Genomic DNA, 26,617 nt, shown 5'->3' on the forward strand with positions numbered 1-26,617 from the left:
GTGTGTGTGTTTCTGTATGGTTTTCCTTACCCACTTACTCACTGATGAATACTTACATTGCTTCCATATTTTTACTGATTTTGTGTGTGATTAACAGTAAGTTACAAGTTTATAGGCCTAGAGGGTAGGTATATATAGTTCCACTATACCCACCACTAAAATTCTGTGCCCTCCTCCTCCAATGGTAACCAAATTCCTAGACACAGTTTGTTTCTGTTTTTTTTTTTTTTCATGTTCATGTATTCCAGGTCTCTAGAATCCATATGAGTTAAACAACCAGTAGTTGTCTTTCACTTCTTATTTTACTAAATATAATCACCTCCAGTTTTGTCCACTTTGTCCTAAAGGACACAATGTCACATTTTTAAACAGAGTAGTATTCCATGGAGTATATATTCCATAACTTCTTTAACCAATCATCTATTAATGGGCATTTAGACTGCTTCCAGTCTTTAACCACTGAATAAAGCAGCTATGGATATAGGGCTACATATGTATGTCCCTTTGGTTAAGTGTGTGTCCTTTGGGTAAATGCCTAAAAGTAGTATGGCCAGGTCATAAAGTAGTTTCTTTTTTTAATTTAAGGACCCTCTATACAGTCTTCCAGAGGGGCTTCAAGGAGTTTGCATTCTCACCAGCAGTCCCACTTTCTCTATAGCCTTGCCAATACCTATCATGTCCTGTTTTATTGATGTAGAACATCATCATGGGTGTAAGGTGGAATCTTAGTGTTGTTTTGATTTGCATTTCTCTGATCATAACTGAGGTCAAGTATTGCTTTATTTGTCTGTGAGCCATGTGTATCTCTATAGAGGACTGCCTATTCAGTTCTCTGGCCCACTTTTTATTGGGTTATTATTTTCTTTTTGTTGAGCTGTACCAGTTCTTTGATATCAATTACTTGTCTAATGTATAAATATTTTCTCCTAATTACTGAGTTATCTGGTTATCCTTGTGTAGTTTGCTTGTGATGTACAGAAGTTTTTTTACTTTGACATAGTCCTATTTATTTATTCTTGTCTTCATTTCACATGCCTATGGGCTTGAGTCTCTAAATACATCTTTGATGTTAAAATCCTACAATGTTTTGTAGATATATTTGTCTATATATTTTAGAGTTTCTGGTCTAATATTCAGGTCTTTGATCCATTTTCATCTGGTTATTGTGCATGGTGTTAAATGATGATCTAGCTTTATTTTTTTACATGTGACTGTGCAGTTAGTTGTTTTAGTACCGTCTGTTCAAAAAGATATTTTTTTACTTATCTTTATTTATTTACTGGATAGAGACAGCCAGAATTGAGAGAGAAAGGGGTGATAGAGATGGGGGAAAACAGAAAGACACCTGCAACACTGCTTCACCACTCGAGAGTCTCCCCCTGCAGGTGGGACCTGGGGGCTTGAACCTGGGTCCTTGCGCACTGCGTGACATGTGTGCTCAACCAGGTGTACCTGGCACCAAGACCTTTTTTTTTTTTTTACTTTTTTTTTTAATTAGTGATTTAACAATAATCAACAAGATTGTGGGATAAGAGGGGTACAATTCCATATAGCTCTTACCACCAGAGTTCTATATCCCAAGAAGAAACCTTCCTTTTCCCATTGAACGGTTTTGGCCCATTTGTCATGTATTAGAGGACTATATATGTGTGGACTTACTTCTGGACTTTCAATTCTGTTCAACTGATCCTGTACCATGCTATTTTACTACTGCTTTGTAATGTAGACTTGAAGCTGGGGTGTTATACCTCTATTTCCCCCCCTGCCTTTTTTTCTCAGTAGTGGCTATTATTGGTTATTATTCAGTTGTATGTGTGTGCTTCCACATAATTTTTTGGACTAGTTGTTTGATTTCATTGAAGAATGTCATTGGGATCTTGACAGCTATTGTATTAAAACTGTGGATTGCCTATAAACCATTGATGTCCAAATAAAATTAAGAAAAAATGTATATGGAGTTTTGGTGGTGGGAATTATGTGGAATTGTACCCTTCTTATCCTATGGTCTTGTCAGTGTTTACATTTTATAAATAAAAGTTATTAAAAAAAAAGAAACGTGTAGACTGTTTTGGTTAGGATGGTCATTTAAATAATATTTATCCTTCTAATTCAAGAGCAAGGGATGTTCTTCTATTTATGTGTGTGATTTCCTATTTCTCTTAACAGTACTACAGTACCCTGTAGTTTTCACTGTAAAGATCTTTCACTTCCTTTGAGAATTACTCCCAGGTGGCTTTTTGTTTTTCCTCTTTTCTTTTTTTTTGTAGGGGGTGGGAGAGTTAAGTTGTAAACAAGATTAAGTTCTTCAATTCCCTTTCCTTTGACTCATCATTTTTATATAGAAACATGGGTTTTCTGAGTGTTAATTTTGTATATTACCATTTTACTGAGTTGATTAACTATTTCCAGTAATTTTTACTGGAATCCTTGGGATTTTCTAGTTATAGTATCATGACATCAGTGAATAGTGATAGCTTGATTTCTTCCTTTCCAAAATGTATTTCTTTGATATATTTTTCTCTTCTTCTTGCCTGATTGTAATGGTGAAGGCCTCCAAGACTATGTTGAACCAATAATAGTGAGAATGGACATATTTGCATAGTTGCAGAGTTTAGGGGAAAGCTTTCAGTTTTTCCTCCATTGAGGATGATGTTAGCTGTGGGTTTATTATATATGGACTTTATTATGCAAAGAAATTGTCCTATTCCAAATTTCTGAAGTGTCTTTATCAGAAAATATTGGATCTGCATGAACTGGTATGAGTATGTGATTTTTTGTTGTTGTTGATATGATGGATTACATTGATTGACTTGAGCATGCTGAACCATCCCTGCTTTCCAGGAATAAATCTCACTGGGTCTTGGTGAATTATTCTCAATATGTTGTTGAATTCAATTTCCCAAGATTTTGTTGAGAATCTTTGCATCAATGTTCATCAAGGATATAGTTTTCTTCTTTGATTAAATTCTTTCCTGTTTTAGGAATTAGTGTGATGTTAGTCTAATAGAATGTGTTTGGGAGTGGATCCCCTATGCAGATTTCTGGAACATTCTGAGGACAATTGGACAATTAACTTCTGCTATGATTATATTTCTCTCCTCATGTTGGTTTTTGGGTCTCTTTGCTTCTCCTTTTCTAGCTGGTTCAGTTTGATGTCAGATAATTAACTTGAGATCCTTGCTTTTTGTTAATGTGGGCCTGTATTGCTATAAACTTTTCTCTTAGGACTGCTTTTGCTGTATCTCACAAGGTCTGATAACTGCTGTCTTAATTTTCTTTGTTCTACAAGTAGCTCTTAAGTTTTCTTTTGGTTTCTTTGGTGACCCAGGTGTTATTCAGAAGCATATTGTTTAGTCTTCATATTTCTTTTTTTTTTTCTTTTGTGGTTGATTTCTAAACTCATAGCTTCACTGTCAAAAAAATACTTCTTATGATCTCAATATTCACATATTCACATTCAATATTTACAAGGCTATCTTTGTGTTCCAACACATGGTCAATCTTTGAGAATGTTTCATGTGCACTTGGAAAGAATATATATTCTTTTCTATTGAGATAAAAGGCTCTCATTATATCTGTTAAGTTCATCTCATCTATGACTTCACTTAGGGCCTCTGTTTCCTTATTGATTTTTTTTTTTTTTGTCCTGATAATCTATCTCTTGCTGTAAGTGGTATGTTAAGGTCTCCTAATATCATTGTGTTATTGATGTCTCCCTTGAGGTCAATTAGTACTTGTTTTATATTGATGATGGTTACATCTTCTTGTTAAACTGATCCATTGACCAATATGTAGTGTTCATCTTTGTCTCTTACCACCTTCTTTGTCTAAAAGTCTATTTTATGTGACAGAACACTAGTTGTTCCCATATCTTGGTTATTGTAAATAATGGTGCAATAAACATAGGAGTGCATACACCTTTTCAAGTTAATGTCTTTCAGACATTTATTTAAAAGACTGTCTTTTCCCCATTATATTTTCTTTCCTTTTTATATAGATTAAATTTTTCCATTTCCCCTATATTGTCTACTGCTATCAGAAGTAAATAGCATCAAATTTAGCAATGAATTTTACATTGATTGGAGGCTAGGATGTCAAGTGTTTGCTTTTAAAATATGCCAGTTATCTATGAACCTATGGTGCTGGTCCCTTGGGGATAGCTGTAATATTCAAGACTACAGATAAGTGTATAATCTTTGCTCGGGAAGGATGAGTGAGTTGTAGTGAGGCCTTGGTTTCCAGAGAGTTAGTCATATTCAGTTATGCTGGGACCATGACAGCCTGGTATAGTGGTGGGGTGTGAGACTAGCATGTTAGAGAAAGGGCTAACATGCTACCCTCCACCTTAGACTCTAGGAAAGTATAAGTACAACATCTGTATTTTTCCTAGTCCTGTGACTTTGTTGAATTTCTTGATGCCTCCTTTCTGGACCCCTACCCTGTTATACTGCCTCTGATGACCTCAACTAAGTCAACACAATCTAGTGTATAACATGCCATGTTATGCTGCCATTGCCTTTTCACTTTGGATTATATCTAGAGATATCATGCCTGAGATGTCAAACTTCCAACTCCAATAATCTGGTGACACTTTTCCTACTACAGGGGACTACCTAGTTCCCATTTCAAATGGTGCACTCTCTAACAAAGTTATAGACATTAGATATAGGCTAGGGCTTAGGGGACTAGATTCATAAATTAGGGACAACTATATACCTTAAAGTAAACATGTATAATAGTTCTCTGTGATTAGACTTAGATCTAATAAGCTCAGTAAGTAAGTAGAAAGGCTTATAAAAGGCACCATAAATTATCTAATCAAATATTTACTGCTTAGGCCTAAACACACTTCTCTCATACCCCTTATTTCACTTCCCTCAAACACTCTTATCTATTCAACTAGCCACAAAAAAGAAAGTAAGATATATATTAACTGAAAGCACTAAAATTATTGTCACCTCTTGATAATCTTTAGAAGGAACATTGTATACAATTGGCCAAGAGATATACTGGGAAATACATATTTTTTTCAGCCAAAGGATAATTATTATCCCTATTATAATTATTAGAATCATCAAACAAGTAAATGCAGTAAAACTTAAGATTAATTTAGACCCTGCTAAAATCCTAAGTCTATTTTCTCCCTAACTTGAGGCCAGACCCCATAATCCTAATACCAGACTGGATACAACAAATGACACTCGTTGCTTTAACAACTGGGAGAAAGTCTAAGCTTGTTAGATAAAGAAGGGACTACAAAAAACTGGAGAAGGGCAAGAGACTGACTCACTTAATGATGGCCTTTTTGGTCAATACCAGGCCACCCCATCATCTGGGGTCCTAGTCAGGGAATCCTTGAATTCCCTTATAGATGATATGGGCCAAGACCTCTACTAGATCCCCTTTTTCCACCATCACTGGTTACCTCAATTAGGAACATTATTATAAAACCTCTTGTGGGCCTCTCAAGTACCTTATTCTCACACTACCACTCGAGGAAGACTGAGTGTGAAATGAGTGCAGCTTAGAATGCTCCTAGCTGTGACCATGTATTTAAAGCTCAAACTGACAGGGACTCAAAGGTTACACCAGCTCTTATGCTAAATGTGAATAAATATGAGCCCTGTGTCAGATTGATGGGGCAAACAGCTTACATACTTTCTTCAAGTTTCAGAGCTACTCTCTAGCCTTACCAAGCTTTCTAGTTTTATTCTCAACTCTGACAACATCTTCCCAGACAATATGTTTAGTCCACCTGCATATTAGCTATCAAGCTTAGGGGAAAAAAAAATCATGGGCCTGAATATATCTAAAATAGACTTTCTACCTTCTTTCCACCCCAAGATTCCTAGTCTCATCTGTTCTATTTATACTTCCTGTTTCCTGTTTATTAAACACTTTGTCTTGCTTTATATCTTACTGCATTTCAGCCACTAAGTTGCAGATGCTACTATGATTCCATTCTGACTTCCCTGGACAGATTAACTCACCAATGTATCCCAGAACCTCACTTTTCCAGAGCCCTGCCCCACTAGGGAAAGACAGACAGGCTGAGGGTATGAATTGACCTGCCAGTATGAATGTCCAGCAGAGAAGCAAATACAGAGGCCAGGACTCCCACCTGCTGTACCCCAGAAGGAATTTTGGTCCATACTCCAAGAAGGGGAGAAATGTGAAGGGAAGATGGTCAGAGGGTTCCATCAGGATCCAGAGAGAGGGGGAAAAAATGGACATTTGGAACTGGTAGTGGGTATAGGCTTGACTTGGAGGGGAGGAGAGGGCAGGACCATGGGAAAAAAATGGGCAAATATACAGACAGATAGTTAAAGAGATAATAGTCTACCCACATTTATGACCTTGGGGGCTATTGCAGTTTCCAGTGGAGAAAATGGGGACTCAGAAATCTGGTGGTATAAAAGGTGTGGAATTATACCCTTGTTGTTTCATAATTTTGTAAATCAATATTAAGTCACCAGTAGATAATAAAAAGTGGCACCTAATATACATTCATCCCTAGAGAGCACCAACAGACCCTTTCCCATTGGCAGATGGTGTCAGATTAGCTCATGAGTCTCCATATATAACACAGTTGCTCTTAAAATTGCTATTTGGAGGCTGGGTCCTTGGGTGAGTCTGCACATTTTGCCATTCAAGAGGTGGTTCTATACTCTTTATGACCTCTTGGGTTTCTAAGTTCTAAGTACTCTTGATTTTCAAAGCAAGATGTATTTGGAAACAGTCTCTCCAATACAGATCCCAAGAGTTGAGGAGTTTCATAAATCCCTGGGGAGAAGAACTGATTGGGAGAGGGGGAAAGAGGGAGAGAGGGGGAGAGGGGAAGGGAGAGAGAGATGAGAGAGGGAGGAGAGGGAGAGGGAGAGAGACAGAGAGAGAGAGACAGAGAGACAGAGAGAACAAGATTTCTTCTCAGAGAGAAATACTTGTGAGCTCACACCCAATTTGGAGTTGTTACACAGGAGACGGGGTTTCTAGATGAGACAGCATCGCTGCCTCACCTACCCATTCTAGTATGGTCCTTTTCCTCCTTGCTGTGGAGGAGCTACTCACCCTTGTTCTCAAATCTTTTTCAGGAGGATATTTGCATCTGCTTCTTTATATGGCGTGTCCACAGGAAGAGATAAACCCAACAACTTCCTATGCCACCAACTTGAACTGCTATTCTAAACCTGAGATTTTGCTCACTATATTTTAAGAATTATACTTAAAGAGTTATATTTTAGCTGTTGAGATAAAATAGTTAACTATAGACATATATATGTATATGCACTTTATTTTCTGATAAAATAGACTTGAGAGGCCTCATGCCTTTATTTAGATTTAATTTATCCAGTGAAAGCATTATTATTTAGAATAATTAAATCTGTTTATTAGTTTAAAACATTAGTTAAGACAATCCCATAATTATTTCCATCATAAGACTGGGAACTATTTTTTATTTCCTGCCAAGAACCATTTGGATTTTTATAACATCATTTTTGGGCCAGATAAAATTATAAACTTAAAAATTAGTAGTTAATGTTTCTGTGAAAAAGCTCTCATTGCCTTGGCAAGGTGCGATCAAATAATTTCATAGCCCATGGCCTGGACATTCCCCACTGCTAAAAAATATTACTATATGACAAATCATTCAAAATAATTTTATTATAGTTTAGAAACAATTATTTATGGAAAGCAGTTGAGAAGGCTAATTTAAGAAAAAATTAATAAAGATAGAACAAAACATATGTGATATTTATATATAAATCTAGTTATTTGTATAAAACCTATAGTAGTCATAATTCATTCAGCTGAATTATTTTGTTTTGAAAGAGAATTGTCTTTACCATTTTAAGTCAGACAGTTTTTAATATGTTTTACTAAATAAAAAGAACAATTTACTAGCCTATACATTTGAATTGCTGGCTACATACTGTAGCTTGCTGGCTTTAGATCATACCCAATAGGAGCCAAAATTTGTTGTAACTGCTTTCTTTTAATAGCTAAGTATAAAAGTTAAATTTAAATGACTTACCACTATTTCTGTTGTAATTTCATGTCTGCTGAATTTGTAAATTATGACATATGCGGATACTCCTGATACACAGAATATTCTGCTCTCTGGACACCAGTAGATCATCTGAATGGCATATGGATCTTCTTCTACAATTTCAAGTGTCTGTTTTCCTTCTCCTACCTTCTGTTTTTCAAACACTTTTGAAGTTTTTAGCTTGTACAGCATCTGCAGAGTTACTGCAAGATACAAAACATCATTATTTTCTAATTTGATTTTAATTCTTAGATGTTTTCTTAAAGCTTTCTAAATACATTTGTTCAGCTAGACATATAAATCCCAAGCAGACAAGTAAATTATATCATTGTCATGTTTTCATGTTAGTTTAATTCAAGTGGAAGGAGGTTGAAGTGAAAAAAAAAAAAGAGTATTTCTTGGACGTATACTCTACGCCAATAAATATGCATTGCTTCATGTGAGTTTTCTTGTTTTTATTCACAGTGCCTAGGAATGAATTTAAGACATCACACATGAGTGACAATGTTGAGATACCTCCTCAGCATAACTTTTATAATTTACTTTTAGGAGGGAAGTGAGAGAAGGTGGGGATGGGGAGGTGTGGTAGAGGGCAGAGAGGAAAAGTACCAAAGCATCACTTCATCATCCAAGAAGTCTCATGTGGTACAAGAGATGAAACCAGGGCCCAATACTTGGTAAACCATGTGTTCTACATGTTATACAACCTTCTGGGATGAAGTTTTTATTTTTCTCTCCTACTGATGAAACATTAGGGCTCAGGAAGTTTATAATGGATATTCTAAACTTAATTCTCTCCTAAGACAAACTTCTCAGGCTTTTTCCATAATTTCCCCCTTTGTTTGCTAGACTGAAGGTTGATATTTGAGATATTCCTTCAAATGAGAATTATTTATAATTTTCCAGAAAACAATATTGAGATAAAGAATCTTGTAATTATTTTGTAATAATTTTCTGTATCTCATAATTTTCTGAATGTTTCTGTGTCAGAAAAAAAATTAATTGGGGATTTCTGATTTTTTTCAGAAATATTTATTTGGGGAAATGATTTCTTTCATTTGAGACCTTGATAAATGTTCCCCCATAGGAAAAATTTGATTATACAAAGGAATCAGAGAAGATATTTGAAAAAAAAATTCTAAAATTCTGTGAGTTTCTGTCAGAAGTCTGAAGCTAGCCATGAAAACTATCAGTCAAATACAAGGTGTAGGAGAATCTTAAATAACTAACACCAGCCCCAAATAGTCAATATCATGAGATAGGGACTCAGACTTTTACCATTCTAGGTAAAAGGAAACTAAAAAGATATAATATTTTAAAAGATTCTAGATACTTTATTATTGATAGAACTGCATAAAATCTAAGGTTAGATAATAATAGTACTGTAACTTTGTTAACCTCTTGCTTTTGATATAATTTAAATAAGTAATGCTTTTGTAGAAAATACATACTATTTAGGGGCATAAAAAAGAACATCATGCTGATAGATTTAGAAAAACTATATATGAACACATTTATACGTATATATACATGGATGGGAAAGAGAAAGAAAAAGGTCACAGGGTGAGAACAGGACGGGGAGTGGGGAGGAGTAGAGAGAGAACATGTGTAGTATAGATTGACATTTAGGAGTTCTTGCTGAAGTCTATATAATATTATGTAGAGTTCATAAATACTTGTTGTAGTTTTTCTGTATGCCTATAATTATGTCAAACTTAAAATGCTTTCAATGGGCAAGAGATTATATTAAATGCTACAGTCCTGCTTCTGAGGTCCATTATTATATATTATATGGCAACAGTAAATGAATTATTATAGCCATAATTAATGGTTTGAATATACTGACTCTGAGTTAATCAAAAGGAATTATCCCTAACAAGCTTGAAGCAATTCGATGAGCTTTTTGATAGAGAACACTGGGTCCCTTCTTGAAGTCAAGTAGACAATTTCTGGTAGCTTTAAAGAAATAATTTACTAGGAGCTCCAAGACTATAAGAAAATGAATTCTGGGGCCAGGCAGTGGCACACCCAGTTAAGCAAACATATTATCATGCACAAGGACCTGGGTTCTAGCTCTCACTCCCTATCTTCAAGGGGTGGGGTTGGAGCTTCACAAGTGGTGAAGCTGGAACGCAGGTGTCAATCTTTCTCTATTTCTCCGTCCTCTCTAATAAAAAAAAAATTAAAAACAAAAGAAAAAGAAAAAAATGGCTACTGGGATTGGCAGATTCATCGTGCTGGCATTGAGCCCCAGCAATAACACTGGTGGCAAATAAATAAATGAAGGAAGGAAGGAAATAAATTCTGCCAATAATCACAAGGGCTTGGAGAACCCTGAACCTCATATAAAGCTTCACCCCTGGTCTTAAGTGCTTAAGCTGCTGCGCTACTGCCCAACTCCCCACTCCTAGTCTTAATTTTAGTCTTGGGAAATTGTGAACAAATCACAACTAAACTTTACCCAGATTCCTGACACACAAAAGCCATGAGGTGGATTTTAGTTTAAATAGCTGAATTGTGGTGATTTTTATTTAGTAATTAAAAACCAATGCCCAACATTCAAATTCAGTATAATCCCACATCCTGTACTGGACAGTATTCTCCCAAATCAGCCAACTAAAGATAATACTTTTTTAATAACAAAACCCTGAAGGAGATGGACAGTGGTGCACCTAGTAGAGTACACATGTCCCATGCCTGAATCCCTGACCCATTACAAGGGAGGAAGCTTCACAAGTGGTCAAGCAGTGTGGAAGGCGTCTCTCCCTTTTTCTTTGCTATCTTTTATCAAAAAAGAAGGGGAGGGGGTGGAGGACACTAGGAGTGGTGGATTCATTATGCAGATACTGAGACCCAAAAACATTTTTGAGTGGCAAACTAATAATTAAAGTAAAAAAATAAAATCCTGAAAACTGATTATAGTAAATAAAATAGTAAGGATGCATAAATCTTTGTAAAATATATATATTGTAAACCATAGTTTTTTAATACAAAAAATAAATGTCCCAATAGTGAGGTGGCTTAGCAGTTAAGGTGACAGACTGCTAATACACCGGGCTCTGCACAAGTGGATTTGAATCCAATCCCCACTGAAGTCTGGCATCTAGGTGGTGGCTCATGTGGTAGAGTACTCATGTGTAAGACCCCAGTCCCTACATGCTGCGGGGAAACTTCACAGGTGGCATAGTAGTACTGCAGCTGTCTCTTTTTCCTTCTCTACCTCCTTACCTCTCAATTTCTCTGTCCCTATCCACAATAAATTGAAAGTAAAATATATTTTTAAATGTGTCCCAAGAGCTGGAGAAATAGCTCACTTGAATAGTGTGCTGCTTTGACCCAGGTTCAAACCCAGTGTCTACCACCTTAAAGGAAGTTTCAGTGCTCTGGTATCTCTTTACTCCTTCCTCTGCCTGTCTTTATTATAAAATATATTTTTAAAAACAATTTTATTATTTATTTATTTATTTATAAAATGGAAGTATTGACAAGACCATAGGATGAGAGGGGTACAATTCCATATAATTCCCACCCCCAGAACTCCTTATCCAATCCCTTCCCTTGATAGCTTTCCTATTCTTTATCCCTCTGGAAGTATAAAGATGTCCCATCATATTTTAGAAGCAAAAGAATGACTCTGAGAGAAAGAAAATCTTATGCAAATAATTGTGTTCCTGGAATAAACTCAGATTTACAAGAAAAGGTTCATCATAAAATTTGTTGTACTTCAGAATTTCCCCTGAACAGTTAATTCATTTTAAACTGTGACTTCAGAAAAGGGCCTCACAATTCATTGTTTTAAATCTTTTAACCATTTTCTCATTCTGACCATGTGCTCCCTTATTGAAGAATCCCAGCTCATGAAACAAGAGCCATCACTATTTGGTTGAGAGCACATTATTATGTATGAGGACCTTCATTCAAGCCCCTCTCCCAACTGAGCAGTAAGTTTCATAAGAAATGGAGTAGTGCTATAGTTCTCTTTCTTTCCCCTCCCCCAACCCTCTCATTCTGTATCAGAAAAGGATGGGGGGTGGCAGCTGAAAATGGTAGTCATGACAAGTCATAGTCTTGATGGCCAAAAAAAAAAAAAATCAATATTCAATGTTACATCTGCTTTTCTGATTATCCATTCTTTAGAAATGAACAGCTTCTTTAAAAATATGTATTTGTTTATTTATTGGATAGAGACAGAGAGGAATCAAGAGGGAAAAGGAAGAAAGACACCTAAACCAGTGTTTCACTACTAGTGAAGCTTCCCTGATACAGGTAGGGACTGGGGTTTTGAACTTGGAGTCTTGAACCCTAGTCCTTGTGTATGGTAATGTATGAACTCAACCAGATGCACCAATGTTCAGCCCCTTGAAATTAATCACTTCTATAGCGTTACATACAATCTTTATTATACTTTTTGACTGTTCTCTCTACCTGCTGGATAGTTAGATTTCCTGGTACTGCTACAAAATCCAAACCTGCTGAACTTTTTCTTGTATTCTATAATTTCCAAAAGAATTACTTATCTCTTGTTAGTTATCCTCAGAACTTTGTTCTTGTCCTCCAACTTCTTAATGTTAAACTCTTACTTTTCTTTCAAGATTCATATAAATGCTACTTCATTAAAATACTTTCCCTGGATCTACTTGATTCCTATAAATTTTCCATTTCTGATGGCAAATAGATTCTGAGTTCTTTCACCTAGTGACCTTCCACCATATTGTTTGTCCTATGGCTACATACATACACTCCTTTATCTTTTCTACTAAGACTTTGTTTTTCTGAAGGGTGTGTATGGTCATCCTTAAATATTTTTGCATTTCTTCAACACTGAGAAGAATTTTCTTACTTTTTCTTAAAGTACATAATTCTTAAGATTTTTTAAAAGAAAATACACATTTATGAAAAAAAATTATTTTTCTTCTAACAGATTTGGTAGACAATTAAAGTGAATACAAGTGGACAAAGCACTCTTTTTAAAGCCACAGTTACTAGGTGAAGGAATTCCTTAAGTCAATTTAAGTTAAATATACCTTATGCACACATAATACAGTGCTGTTTTTAAAAGGTGCTTCACTTCTATTTATATTAGAAAATTCTAACAGAGATAATACTTCCAACTAACCAAGTATTATAAGCAATAGATCCTTGTAACAGCCATATATGGGTGCTAAAATGTACCTGAAATAATTATCAAGTGAATGGTTACAAATGAACACTAACCAAGTGCTTTCTGTTAGAGAAGAGAAATTTAAAACTTACTTGCAGAAGCATCCCAAAATTTTATTGATCCATCTGCATGACTAAATGAGAAATAAATTAGCATTAATTAAAATATAGTAAATTTAAAAATTATAATAATTTTAAATGTTTTAAAATGCATATATGCTGAAATATAATTAAATAACATTACAATGAAAACTAACACAGGACTGGGAGATAGCTCCCCCTCTGAACTTGAGCCTCAACACCACATGGAAATACCATAGCATTGGGGGAAGCTCCACAGAGGGTTGAGCAGTGCTGTGGTGTCTGTCCTTTCTATTTATGAAAAAAAAAAATTAGCCTTGGAGTGGCAGTATTGTGCATGCACAAAACATTTGCACTGTTAGGGAAAAAAATGTATGCTAAGCCATTTCTAAATTCAAAAACTTAGTTTATTTTAAAGCAAAATCTAGATAAGTATTAGAAAGATTACTTCTAATGTTTTATATTTAGTTATTATTGATAGAGACAGAGAAATTGAGAGGTAAGGGGAATATAGAAAGGGAGAGTGACAAAGAGACCTGCAGCACTGCTTGTGAAGCTTTCCTGTTCCAAGTGATGACTGGGGCCCTTGCACACTGTAAGGTCTGTGCTCAACCAGGTGTGCTATTACTGCACAGCCTCTGACAGAGATTACTTTTCTTTTTGAAAATTAAATTTTTATATTGAAAACGAATAGAATAACTATTTGTCTTTTACTGTAAAATTTTTACTGTGATACTTTATATGCATTAAAAAGCTACGAAAACTGGCCTTTGAAAAATAATATATTTTATACAAATTTCTTTATGTTCAGTTAAAAGGTATCTAAGTTAGTTTTAATTATATTCATGATTTTGAAATAAACATTCCAATATAATTGAAGTTTTAAAAAAATGTAAAAAAGAATATGTAATATATCTTGAGTTACACTGCTACTTGTTTATAATATGATGGCAATTCTTTAAGAACTCAGCTAAAAAATTAAGAGAATACATTGTTTTCAAGCTTTTTTTTTTTTGTATCTTGGGGTTTTACCACTCCAGGTTGACTTTTTTTTAGAAAGAGAGAGAGAGAGAGAGAGGGATAGAGAGAGAGAGAGAGAAAGAGAGAGAGAAGGATACCACAGCACCAGTTTCCTTCCTTATGGTAGGCCCAGCATGAACCTGGGTCATGCACATGGCAAGACAGTGTACTATCCAGATTAGCTATTTTTGCCCACCCTTTCTTGCATATTTTTGGGTCAGCTTTATCATTACACCAAAACTAAGAAAAAAAAAACTTGACAATAAAAGTAAAGCATAAGCCAAAATTTCTCAAACAGAGGCATTAAAACTGTTGACAAAATACTAGTAAATCTAATCAAGCAATGTATAGAAGTACAATACACCATGAGTGAGTGGTTATTTATTCCAGGAACACAAGGTGAGTTAAACATTAAAAAATTTTTTTTTAATTCTGTATTGTAATTTATTGTACTGAATGTTCAAAGAAGTTATAGGATCATCTTTACAAATGCAGAAAATGCATGTAGCAAAAATTCACCATCCATATCTGAAGAAAAAAAAAACTCAATAAACTAGGAATGAAGGAAACTTCTTCAACTTGGTGAGGTTAAACTGTCAAGTTTGTCATAAACCACTTAGTAATAAGAAGATTAAAACATCTTCAACTAGATAATTGATAAGTCTTCAGCACAGTCATAAACAGACTAGACAAAATATGTAGACATTCAGAAACAACACAAGTATATTGTGTAGTACACTTATTGTAGGTGAGAGATAAAATATGGTCAAGTATTGGTGCTTCAGTAGTAGAAAAGTGAAGCAAAATATTCACTTTCACCATTGCTTTTAAAACTTGCTAGAGGTACTAACTACTGCAATAAAGGAATAAACATAATTAAAAGGAATGTAGATTGACAAGTAAGAAGTGAGATACTCTCAATTTGTAGATTTTATAATTTTTGTTTTCTAAACTTTTCTTTGTATTTCTATTAGTTTTATTTTCTAAATTATGACGCTCTACTACTGAGTACCTACAAATTTAGAATGCTATCATCCTTATCAAATTAAAGCTTTTAATATGACAAAGTGATCTGCATTATCTCTAGGAATATTTTGACCATAAAGTTCATTTTATCTTACTTTGGCTAAGTATTTATTCTTAGTATTTTTTTTCCTAACACATTTATAATGAGACTTATTGAATTCATGTTTTGTAAATTATTTTTAAAAGGCATAGAGTTAGATAAAAAACAAGTTTTTTTTTCTTATTTATTTTTATTTTTTTAATTTTTTACTTATAAAAAGGAAACATTGACTAAACCATAGGATAAGAGGGGTACAACTTCACACAATTCCCACTACCAGAACTCTGTATCCCATCCTCTCCCCTGATAGCTTTCCTATTCTTTAACCCTCTGGGAGTATGAACCCAAAGTCCTTGTGGGATGCAGAAGTTTGAAGGTCTGGCTTCTGTAACTACTTCCCTGCTGAACATGGGTGTTGACAAGTCAATCCATACTCCCAGCCTGTCTTTCTCTTTCCCTGCTGGGGAAGGGCTCTGGGGAAGCAGAGCTCCAGGATACATTGGTGAGGCTGTCTGTCCAGGGATGTCTGGTCGTAACCTGCTAGCATCTGGAACCTGGTGGTTGACAAGAGAGTTAACATACAAAGCCAAATAGATTGTTGACCAATCATGGACCTAAAGGCTGTAATAGTGCAGATGAAGAGTTGGGGGAGGGGTGTCTCTGTTTTGTAGATAGCTAGTAGGCATATTTTAGTTATATTCCAAAGGGCCTGTGGCTATACTAGTGGTTTGTTTGTTTGTTGTTGTTTCCTGAGCCTGAAATCTGATATGCAGGTAGATCCTAATTATTGTCTGGGGAGATGATGTCACGACTGGCAGAAGGACCAGAAAGCTGGATCAAGTTTTGAGGAGGTTGTAGAGAAGTTTGAAAGCCAATACATTGTTAATGAAAATGTAAAATGGTCTAGCTGATGTGGAAAATGGTTTGATGTTTCTTCAAAAAGCCAGACAGAACTGCCAGATCACACAACACTTCTCATAGGTGAGATTAAGAATTTATAAAAATCAGATAGCTAGGAACTCCAATGAGTGCAAATCCATATCTTACTTTAAAACTGACACTTTTAACAATTTTTATTTATTTCCCCTTTAAGTTGTAAGTGTCCTTCTAAGCTCCAGAGCTGTTCTTGTCAGAAATGCAAGCATATTTGGTATCCAAGGTAATATTTAGCATATGAAGATAAAGAACAAATTTGCGAAAATGTTAAAGGGAATTGGGAACAATATTATAATCCCAAGTTCTTATTTTTAGGAACAAATGTAACTATTTAAATTACTATAAATGTTGTTAATGAGTTCTGATTACTCTGCAATAGTTTTTTTGAGGACTCCCTGTGGAAACTAGATTTCTTCTCTTTGATTAAATATAATTTATCCACTACTGCTTTTTATAACTTCATTTATCTTGAATCACTTATTATGATTCAATCAAATAAAAGAGATTATCAAAGACTTTTTGGAATTCTGAGTATGAGTGCTAAACCACTTAGCTGCCAATTTGTGACTTTTAGATGTAACCAACTAGTATACTGTTTGTAGAGAAATTTACTACATTTACTTTGTAGTCAATATGCCTAGAACATAATGTGAAAGTAAACATCAATAAAATACTTTTAAAAGAAATAATAAATTAACAAATCAAGTTCCACTTACCCAGTAATAATAATTTCTGGATATGTTTGTGCTCCCAAGTTCCAAGCGCCTCCACTGATTGGCCACTCCTACATAGAGTATCAAAGAAAATTTTAAGTCTTTTTTATACTAAAGAATTAGAAATTATTAATGAAAATATTTTAAAATAATAGTCAATGTTTCCCTTAAAAACAAATACCAAAGGCCAAGTGGTGGCACACCTAGTTAAGTGCAAATTATAACATTGGCGTGCACAATGACCCCACCTGCAGGGGAAAAGCTTCATGAGTGGTGAAGCAGTACTGCAGGTATCTCTCTTCCTCTCAGTTTCTCTCTGTTTCTATCCAATAATAAAAAATATAAATGAAAAACCAAATACCTATAAAATAGTTAAGGATGAAGTGTGTAGCTATCTTTCAATTAACAAAAATCCCAAATGCATGATTCCATCTCCTTTAATAATACACAATTTACCCATTATTACTTTTCAAATAAAAAACAAAGTATTTTCAACCATACAAATATAGTGTTACTATATTTTCCACACAGTCTGTGTACTGCCAAACTATTGTGGTGCCATTTAACACAGAATGCTACATAAACTATGTCTGCCTGGTGTTGGTCATCCTAGCAGTACTGTACAAATAACAGGAATCATAATAGACTCATTAGGTACAATTACATGTTTTTAATCATATAGCTAAATATAACAAGATGGAATTTTGGAAAGCTATCTAAAGAAATACTTATACCTTAATAAACTTGATAGTTATGTCTTATTGACCATTGATAAATGATTATAAAGAGTTGACTTTTGTCTTCTTTTTTTTTTTAAATATTTTTTATTATTTATTTATTTATTCCCTTTTGTTGCCCTGACTTTTGTCTTCTGAAGACATTCATTTTGGGCTGGGGAGACAGCATATTGGTTATGAAAAGGACTCTGATGTCTGAGGTTCCTGGTCCCAAATTCAATCCCTAGCACCACCATAAGCCAGAGCTTAATAGTACTCTGGTCTTTCTTTGTGATTATTTCATTAAAATAAAATAAATTTAGAAAAGGTATTTATTTTTTATTGATTTTATGTTGTGCATTAAGCCAGCCCCCCCTCCATCCTGCATTGCTGATACTATGGCCTATTTACATAATCATTGTTTTGCTTGAAAGATCTCCACTCATCCCATTATCTATCTTTTTTCTACCTCCAGACCCACCCTGCCTGTAGGGTAACATTAATCCCACTGGTTAAAACCCTCACAACATTTGTTAAGGAAGCTTCTACCTTCCCAGCGTGCTCTTGCCTTTCTCCACCCCCTTTCCTAGCCATTTCCGTTTCTGACTTGACACTTCTGGTTTTATCCTACAAAAGCATTGGCTCTCTGATCAATAGATCCTTTTTGCATTACCACGCTGCCACAAGTTCCTGAGTCATCTATTTCCCATGTTGCTGAGTGAGTAGCAGCTCAGGCTGACTCCAGTCGAATTCTCTCCAACCCAGAGAGCACATGCATGGGGAAGAGGCACCCCCACACTATCCCAACAATTTAACACTGGTTAAAATAAGATTTTAGGAGGATAGTGCCAGACTTAAATATATATATATATATATATATATATATATATATATATGTGTGTGTGTGTGTGTGTGTGTGTGTGTGTGTGTGTGTGTGTGTATGTGTGTGTGTGTGTGTGTGTGTGTATGTATGTACAACTCACCACACTTACAACCAAAGTTCCTGTAACATCTGCATCAAATAGAACCCCTTCACCTAACCCTGCCTGACTACCCCACTTCCTCCAGTAACCACCATGGTTTTCACAGAACTTATATGTGTTTTGTTATAATCATAATTCTTTTTCAAGCTCACCTGTTTCTTATAAAATTTAAATAGTCTTCATCTAAAGTAGTTTATGGTGATATTGTATAATTCAACTGCATGTAAGTTTAAATATATACTTAATAATATATATGTAGGTACATTTTAGTATATAATATATAATTTAGGATATATTAAATTTATATTCCAGGGATCTGGGCAGTGGCTCAGCTGGTTAAGCATATATCATCATGTACAAAATCCCAGGTATAAGTCCCCGCTCTCCACCTGCAGAGGGGAAGCTTCACAAGTGGTGAAACAGGTCTGCAGGTGCTTTCTCTCTGCCTCTCTATCTCCCCATTCCTTCTCAACCTCCCCCCTATCAAAATAAAATAAAATAACTATTAAAAAGAAATTTAAAGTCCAAAGGCTTAAAGTTCTACTGTGCTTAGGAAATTTGAATTTTAGATTATATATTTTTATAAATATATTTGTTATAATTTCAAGAGAATCTAGTTCAAGATTCTTGTGGAACTTTAACAGAGAAAAGTATGAACATATGATATGAATTAGAATTTAAAAAAATCTTATTTTGAATTTCTACTTTACCTTGTTACTGTATCCTTGTTTTTTATGCTTGACTCCTATAGAGTAGAGGACTAGAATGAGATCTGGTGGGCAATCAGCAAAATATGCAGTACATGTAACTGGTGATTCATGAATGTCCATGGGATATGGATTTTCAAAGATTGGAAAACTAATAGATAAAGACAATATGTTAGTGTCAACTTGCAATAAAAATATGTAAAATCTCTAAATGTTAATCATACTTAAGTATTATGTCTAATTTTTAAAATAAAGTTCATATGAATAAGAATATCTCTTAAAATAATTATAAAATATAACATACATGTAATCATTTTCTTTATTGTAATTCACAATTTCTAGTGACTTCATTTGCTAATATAGAGTAAAAAATTAAGATAAATGTATAAAATGGTAACTTAAGTCATATGTATTATACAATAAAATGTTAGAAAATAGGGGCTGGTGAGAGTATGGATCATCCTGCCAGCATCCACATCCAGCAGAGAAGCAATTACAGAAGCTAGACCTTCCACCTTCTGCACCCCAAAAGTAATTTTGAGTTCTGGTTCATATTCCCAGAGGGGTAGATGTTAGGGGAAGATAACCAGAGAGCTCTGAACTCCAACTCCATCAGGACCCGGAGAGAGAAGAGGAAAAAAGAGGTATGTGTGTGGGGGGGGGAGGGGCACAGGGGGACCTAGAAGTAGTATGTGAGATTTAGAAAGGAAGAGAAGGAAATACCAGAGGGAAAAAAAAGGGCAAATATATAGATAGTTATAGAAATAGTAGTCAACCCATATCTATGATCTTGGGAGAACGAAAGCGGTTTCCAATGGAGGGAATGGGGACATAGAACTCTGGTGGTGGAAAAGATGTGGAATTATACCCCTGTTACCTTATGATTTTGCAAATCAGTGATAAATCTCTGATAAAAATTTAAAAATAAAATAGGGGACAGACATTGGTTCACCTGTTGGAATGCACATGTTATAGTGCACAAGGACCGGGTTCAAGGCCCCAGTCCTCACTTGCAGGGGAAAGGCTTTATGAGGGGTGAAACAGTGCTGCTGCAAGTGTCTCTCCCCTTTCTATCTATTCCTTCCCTCTGGATTTCTCTCTGTATCTCTCCAATAAATAAATAGAATATTTTTAAATGTTAGAAAATAATAATGTGCATATTAAAGAAAGTATTAGAGATAAAGTATAGCAGGCTTTGGAGGATGTTAAATGATTAGAGTATATATAGAATAAAAATATGGTTGTAAGGCTATCATTACTTTTTAAAGACTGGCTTATTTATTAACAGGAGAGAGGGAGAGTGAGAGAGGGAGAGAGAAAGAGAAATACACCCCAGAACATCACTCTGTAATATGCATAGCAGGAACTGAACTTAGAACCTTGTGTTTGCAAACCATGCACTCTACTTTTGCACCACTTCTTCAGTCTCAGGGGACAATCTTTAAACAATAACAAATGAAAATTTGTATCTATGTCAAATACTATTAATGAATAATTTGGGAGCTATGAGAGAACAACAGACTACTCAATCATATCACATTGATATTAAAAGATTGATAAGTGATATCTAAAAGAGGTAATAGGATGAAAAGGAAATGAAGATTATTCCATGTTAAGAAGAACATATAAATCAGAAAAGGTAACAGCAGCAAATGCTGGAGAGGGTGTGGGGTCAAAGGAACCCTCCTACACTGCTAGTGGGAATGTCAATTGGTCCAACCTCTGTGGAGAATAGTCTGGAGAACTCTCAGAAGGCTAGAAATGGACCTACCCTATGACCCTGCAATTCCTCTCCTGGGGATATATCCTAAGGAACCCAACACATCCATCCAAAAAGATCTGTGTAGACATATGTTCTTGGCAGCACAATTTGTAATAGCCAAAACCTGGAAGCAACCCAGGTGTCCAACAACAGATGAGTGGCTGAGCAAGTTGTGGTATATACACAATGGAATACTACTCAGCTGTAAAAAATGGTGACTTCACCATGTTCAGCCGATCTTGGATGGACCTTGAAAAAATCATGTTGAGTGAAATAAGTCAGAAACAGAAGGATGAATATGGGATGATCTCACTCTCAGGCAGAAGTTGAAAAACAAGATCAGAAAAGAAAACACAAGTAGAACCTGAAATGGAATTGGCATATTGCACCCAAGTAAAAGACTCTGGGGTGGGTGGGTAGGGAGAATACAGGTTCATGAAGGATGATAAATGACATAGTGGGGGTTGTATTGTTAAATGGGAAACTGGGGAATGTTATGCATGTACAAACTATTGTATTTACTGTTGAATGTAAAACATTAGTTCCCCAATAAAGAAATAAATTTTAAAAAAAAAGAAAAGAAAAGAAAACACAAGTAGAACCTGAAATGGATTTGACATATCACACCAAAGTAGACTCTGGGGTGGGTGGGTGGGGAAAATACAGATCAATGAAGGATGATAGAGGACCTAGTGGGGGTTGTATTGTTATATGGGAAACTGGGGAATATTATGCATGTGATAACTATTGTATTTACTGTTGAATGTAAAACATTAATTCCCCAATAAAGAAATTAAAAAAAAAGAAAAACGTATAAAAGTCTTGAAGCAAATACAAGGGGCTTTAAGTAAACCAACCAGTAGGTGTAGATCATAAAATGGGGGAAAATCAGTTTTATGACTATCATCATTGGAAGCAAAAATATCTAGGAGCTAGTATGAATCAATTTCAAGTCTACTTTTCACTATGTATATATAGGGAATGGAAAACACTCTAAAGCAATATTTTATTTTTGTTTTTGTTACCCACGACACAATAAAAGGTAAAAGGCCTTCATCTTTTTTAAACCTAAAATCATGTTCTGTTTTTTATTATTTGCTACAGTAGTTTGATAATACTTTTACCATTCTAATTTCCTTTAGTAAATAGATTCACAGATGGCCAAACAGTACAATGTATAAGATATTATAACAATCACTTTTGCTTATGGAAATACTAGAAATATATTCTGAGGTTCCAAATGATTCTCTCAAAATTGCCTTTAAAATTTCTGTGTTCTCTAATTTCCTCCAGTTTAGTTTTCATTATTGAGCCAACTCACATTTACTTAATTTAGCAGAATAATATTTTACACAAAGAATAGTTGCCATTAAAAATACTAATGATAATTGCCTATAATGTCCTCCTGTATATTAACTGTAGTGAACAAAGTATAAAAGTAGTGTAAACTGGTACAAGGATAACTTACTTGCTTTGTGTTAAATCAACTACTATAAGATCTTTCTCCATAAGAACAACAACAGCATAGGGTTCTTGAAATTCTACAAGTAAACAAAGAAGAAAAAAAGACAAATTTTCATAATGTACATTTTGTGAAATCATTAAATTTACAGTTCCCTTATCCTCTGTACAAAGCTACTTAAATTATTTGCAAAGACCAAAAAAATGAGCCAAAGTAAGAAGTAACAAATGAAATTTAATGTGGATGTGTGTTTGTCTTTTTTATACTTATTGTTTAAGACCATTATAAGGAACATAAAAACAAAAAGTAAAATGTGTCCCAGTAATAACTGAGGTAGTAGACAACATGAAAAAAGTAAGTGTCACCATCACCTCACAAACATTTATCCAAAAGCTTACATTTTAGAGCTGATTCCATGCCTATAATGAAATATACCAAGGAAACAGAAGCTTCTTGAGCTATGACAAATTCTCACCTCCCTATGAAAAGCCACTCCTAAAACTATCAATTAAAAAGTTTTTTAATTAAATTTTTTATCGTTATGTATTTATTAGATAGACAGTCAGAAATTGAGAGGGGAAGATAGAGAGGAAGAGAGACAGAGAGACACCTGCAGCACTGGTTTACCACTTGCAAAGTTTCCCTATGAAGGTGGGGAATAGGGGGTAGAACCTGGGTCCTTGTGCACAGTAAATGTGTGTCTGACCAGGTGTGCCACCACTCAGTGCCTAATATCAACTTTACCTTCAGTTCAGTGTGATACAATATCTCCTTAAAGACTCAATTTTAGGGAGTCGGGCTGTAGCGCAGCGGGTTAAGCGCAGGTGGCTCAAAGCACAAGGACCGGCATAAGGATCCCGGTTCGAACCCCGGCTCCCCACCTGCAGGGGAGTCGCTTCACAGGTGGTGAAGCAGGTCTGCAGGTGTCTATCTTTCTCTCCTCCTCTCTGTCTTCCCTTCCTCTCTCCATTTCTCTCTGTCCTATCCAACAACGATGACAACAACAATAATAACTACAACAATAAAACAACAAGGGCAACAAAAGGGAATAAATAAATTTTAAAAAATTAATTAATTAAATAAAATTTTTTTAAAAGACTCAATTTTAAGTCCAAGAATGCATACTTCCAAAGAAGCAGTAAGTCTAAAGAGAACTTAAGAATTTTAACTTTTTAAAAAATTCAGCCCTACTTTCCTTCCTTTCCCCCTCCCTCCGTTCTTCAATCTTCCAAAAACCCTGGTAAGAAAAAAGCATGTATGGCTATTAAGGCTAACATGGTCCTTCTTCTCAAGGAGTTTACATTCCAGGGATTTATACATATCATAAACAAGAATAATAAATTCAGAAAGCAATGTTAACTATGGAAAAAAAAAAACAGGGAAAATGCTGTGTAATAAATGAATCATATATCAGATTTAAGAAACAAAGTAAGAGAAAAGACAGGGTGAAACATAAATAAAGCCTAGGGCTATAGCTGCAAATTTGAGTTTACTAAAAAGGGGGATGGGTTAAGGGGAATAAAGGAGTCCATGGAGGGAGGTGGCACTTTAGTGGCAGTGCTGATACTTTTAGGTAGGCCCAAGACAACAATAGCTTTGTACACATCCTCAATTAAAAGAAATAATGATGAGTCACGGATGAGAGGGATTCAAACTAAGTGTTAACAGTCAGTGATGGCATTGTTTACCATCAGCCTGTAAGTACCGATAAGGGAAAAACCATGCTGAGAATGCCAGCCTCCATTTAGAGAAAAACATTACAAAAACATTTTTATATACATGATACTCGTTCATGTTTATCTAGTATTGTTTTCTCTCAGTAGTCATACTATTTTTCCATCTTATACAGGAACTTGAGATTGATATAATGTTCACAAATGAGTAAATTAGAGCTGAATATTTAACCCAGACCTGTCTCTAAATTATGTTTTGCTTTCATTATATCACCAGTTTCTTTATTTTTTTATTATTTTTGTGCAGGGGTTTGGGCCTGCAGGATTCCAGCTCTCCTGGTAGAAAGTCCTTTTTAATTTCATGTTTATATAAATGGGATAGAGAAGGAGAGAAGAATACAGCACACTTTGCCATTCATGAAGTTCCCTCTGGTTCTGTTTATTATGCTCTGCTCCCATATGACACTTGAGTTTCACTGTCCTTATTTATGGTAAAGTGTACACTCTACTGGGTACATTATCTGAGTCATACCAGCAGTTTCTTTTATAAATTCTAAAGGTATTTAAAATCCTAGCAAAGGCTCCAGGTTAAATTTCTATCATAGTCATTGCCAGATTGAAGTAGTGTTTTGTCTACCTCATATTCTATCGTAAAAAGAAAATAAATCAAGAAGAGATATTTTACCCTAAACCCAACAGTCATTTGACAGAAATTTTGTTCAAACAATTCAAGTACTATATAGGAAGTGGGGTAGAGAGTATTCATAGTCCTTTCAGTTCTAAAGTGCTCCCCAATCTATTCATATTCTGGTCTATAAATCAAGTGTAGTGAAAAAAAATACAAATTACTGGAAATTTATGCTGGATATAGGGGAGACCATATCAGTATTAGGACCCTGAGACCCATTCACCTCTCAGGGTTGAGAGATAAAGTTTCAGAGACTCCTGCTTGTTGAATCAAGGAGCCTGGAGATAGATACACATATTTTTTCCCACAGTGGACTCGTTAAGTGTGTCTAGCCAGAAGAGCTTGGAACAAGAAACATTAAAAGCATCTTTGCTGGGGTATACAAATTATGACAGTTAATGCAAGACCACTACGGTGCTGTCATGTCATCTTCTAGCTATGCAGTAAATATTCATTATTCATTATGTCCACATCATAATTCCCATGGTCTGAAGGGCAGTGGTGTTTGTCACAGCATGCAGCTTTACGCCTTTGGCCTCAGCGTCTTGTTGATCAAAAAGCTTGTTAGTTTAAGACATCTACCAGATGCCCATAAGAGAATAGGAGTTTAGCAGCCACAATGAAGAACATTAGAGATAGCAGTTGATGCAGCATTCATTTTCCTTCATACATAGCTTCTCAGTAATTAGAAAAATAGTGCAGCAGAGAAATCACCAAGTATCAATCAGCATTACAATTGAGGGGTCTTAGAATGATCAAGAAATCAGGTCTCCAACACACACACACACACACACACACACACACACACACACACACACACACACACACACAAAACAAGCAAGACTGGAAAAGTATGCCCTTCTTTGGAGGCATATCTGTGAAATTATTCAACCTTCATAAGATTTGATACTAAAATTATTCTCAAACTTAGTTTTCCACCTTTTGTCAGTATCTCATAGATTTAAGAGGTAAAGCTGCTTTATATTTTCCTACATTGCTTGAATATACCTTCCCTAGTTTAGTTTGTTTTGGTCATCAATTTAAAGAGCAAGGCGTGCGGGGTGGGGGTGGGGGTGGTGGGGGGGCTAATTGTTGTACCAGATCCCACCTGCAGGGGGGAAGGTTCAGGAGTGGTGAAGTAGTGCTACAGGTCTCCCTCTCTCTCTCTCTCCCCATCACCCTCTTGCCTCTTGATTTCTGTCTCTATCCAACAAATAAACAAAATATTGTAAAAATAAATAAATAAACAAATAAAGGGTTTACATTATTAGTTCTCCTTGTCTGTGCTCTCTCTCCATCACTGGCTGTGACCCAATGGCTACAGAAATAACTGAGAAACTTGGCATAAATGAGCTAGTAAAGTGTTATCATTTAAAGTAAGTTACATTGTCTACAGCCATATCGCCCTAAATATACTCTGATCTTATCTTGAAAGCTAAAGAAGTTACATTTGTTTTAGATTATTCTGGTTTCTTTTCAGATAATAAACATTGGCAGAAGAAGTTTCAACTTTTTGAGAAGGGCATTTTGAACTTCTGGGAGTTAGGAAGTTAACAGCAAACAGAACAGTCTCTCCCCAAACAACAAATAACAACAACTTTAA

At 35.2% G+C, this 26,617-nt stretch overlaps 1 protein-coding gene across 2 annotated transcripts in view; it reads right to left on the reverse strand.

Annotated features, from left to right (window-relative positions):
• The window catches only part of STXBP5L (syntaxin binding protein 5L), a 151,250-nt gene that overhangs the window by 106,853 nt on the left and 17,780 nt on the right, over positions 1-26,617 (reverse strand). For both annotated transcript variants that reach the window (XM_060198282.1, XM_060198281.1), the window contains exons 5-9: positions 22,660-22,732; positions 19,433-19,580; positions 17,027-17,094; positions 13,301-13,341; positions 8,033-8,250 (exon numbers count right to left, since the gene is read on the reverse strand). In XM_060198282.1, coding sequence (XP_060054265.1) covers positions 8,033-8,250; positions 13,301-13,341; positions 17,027-17,094; positions 19,433-19,580; positions 22,660-22,732 — 548 coding nt within the window. The remainder of the gene's footprint in view (positions 1-8,032; positions 8,251-13,300; positions 13,342-17,026; positions 17,095-19,432; positions 19,581-22,659; positions 22,733-26,617) is intronic.

This window comes from Erinaceus europaeus, chromosome 9 (genome assembly GCF_950295315.1).
Source record: "Erinaceus europaeus chromosome 9, mEriEur2.1, whole genome shotgun sequence".
Classification (NCBI taxonomy): Eukaryota; Metazoa; Chordata; class Mammalia; order Eulipotyphla; family Erinaceidae; genus Erinaceus; species Erinaceus europaeus.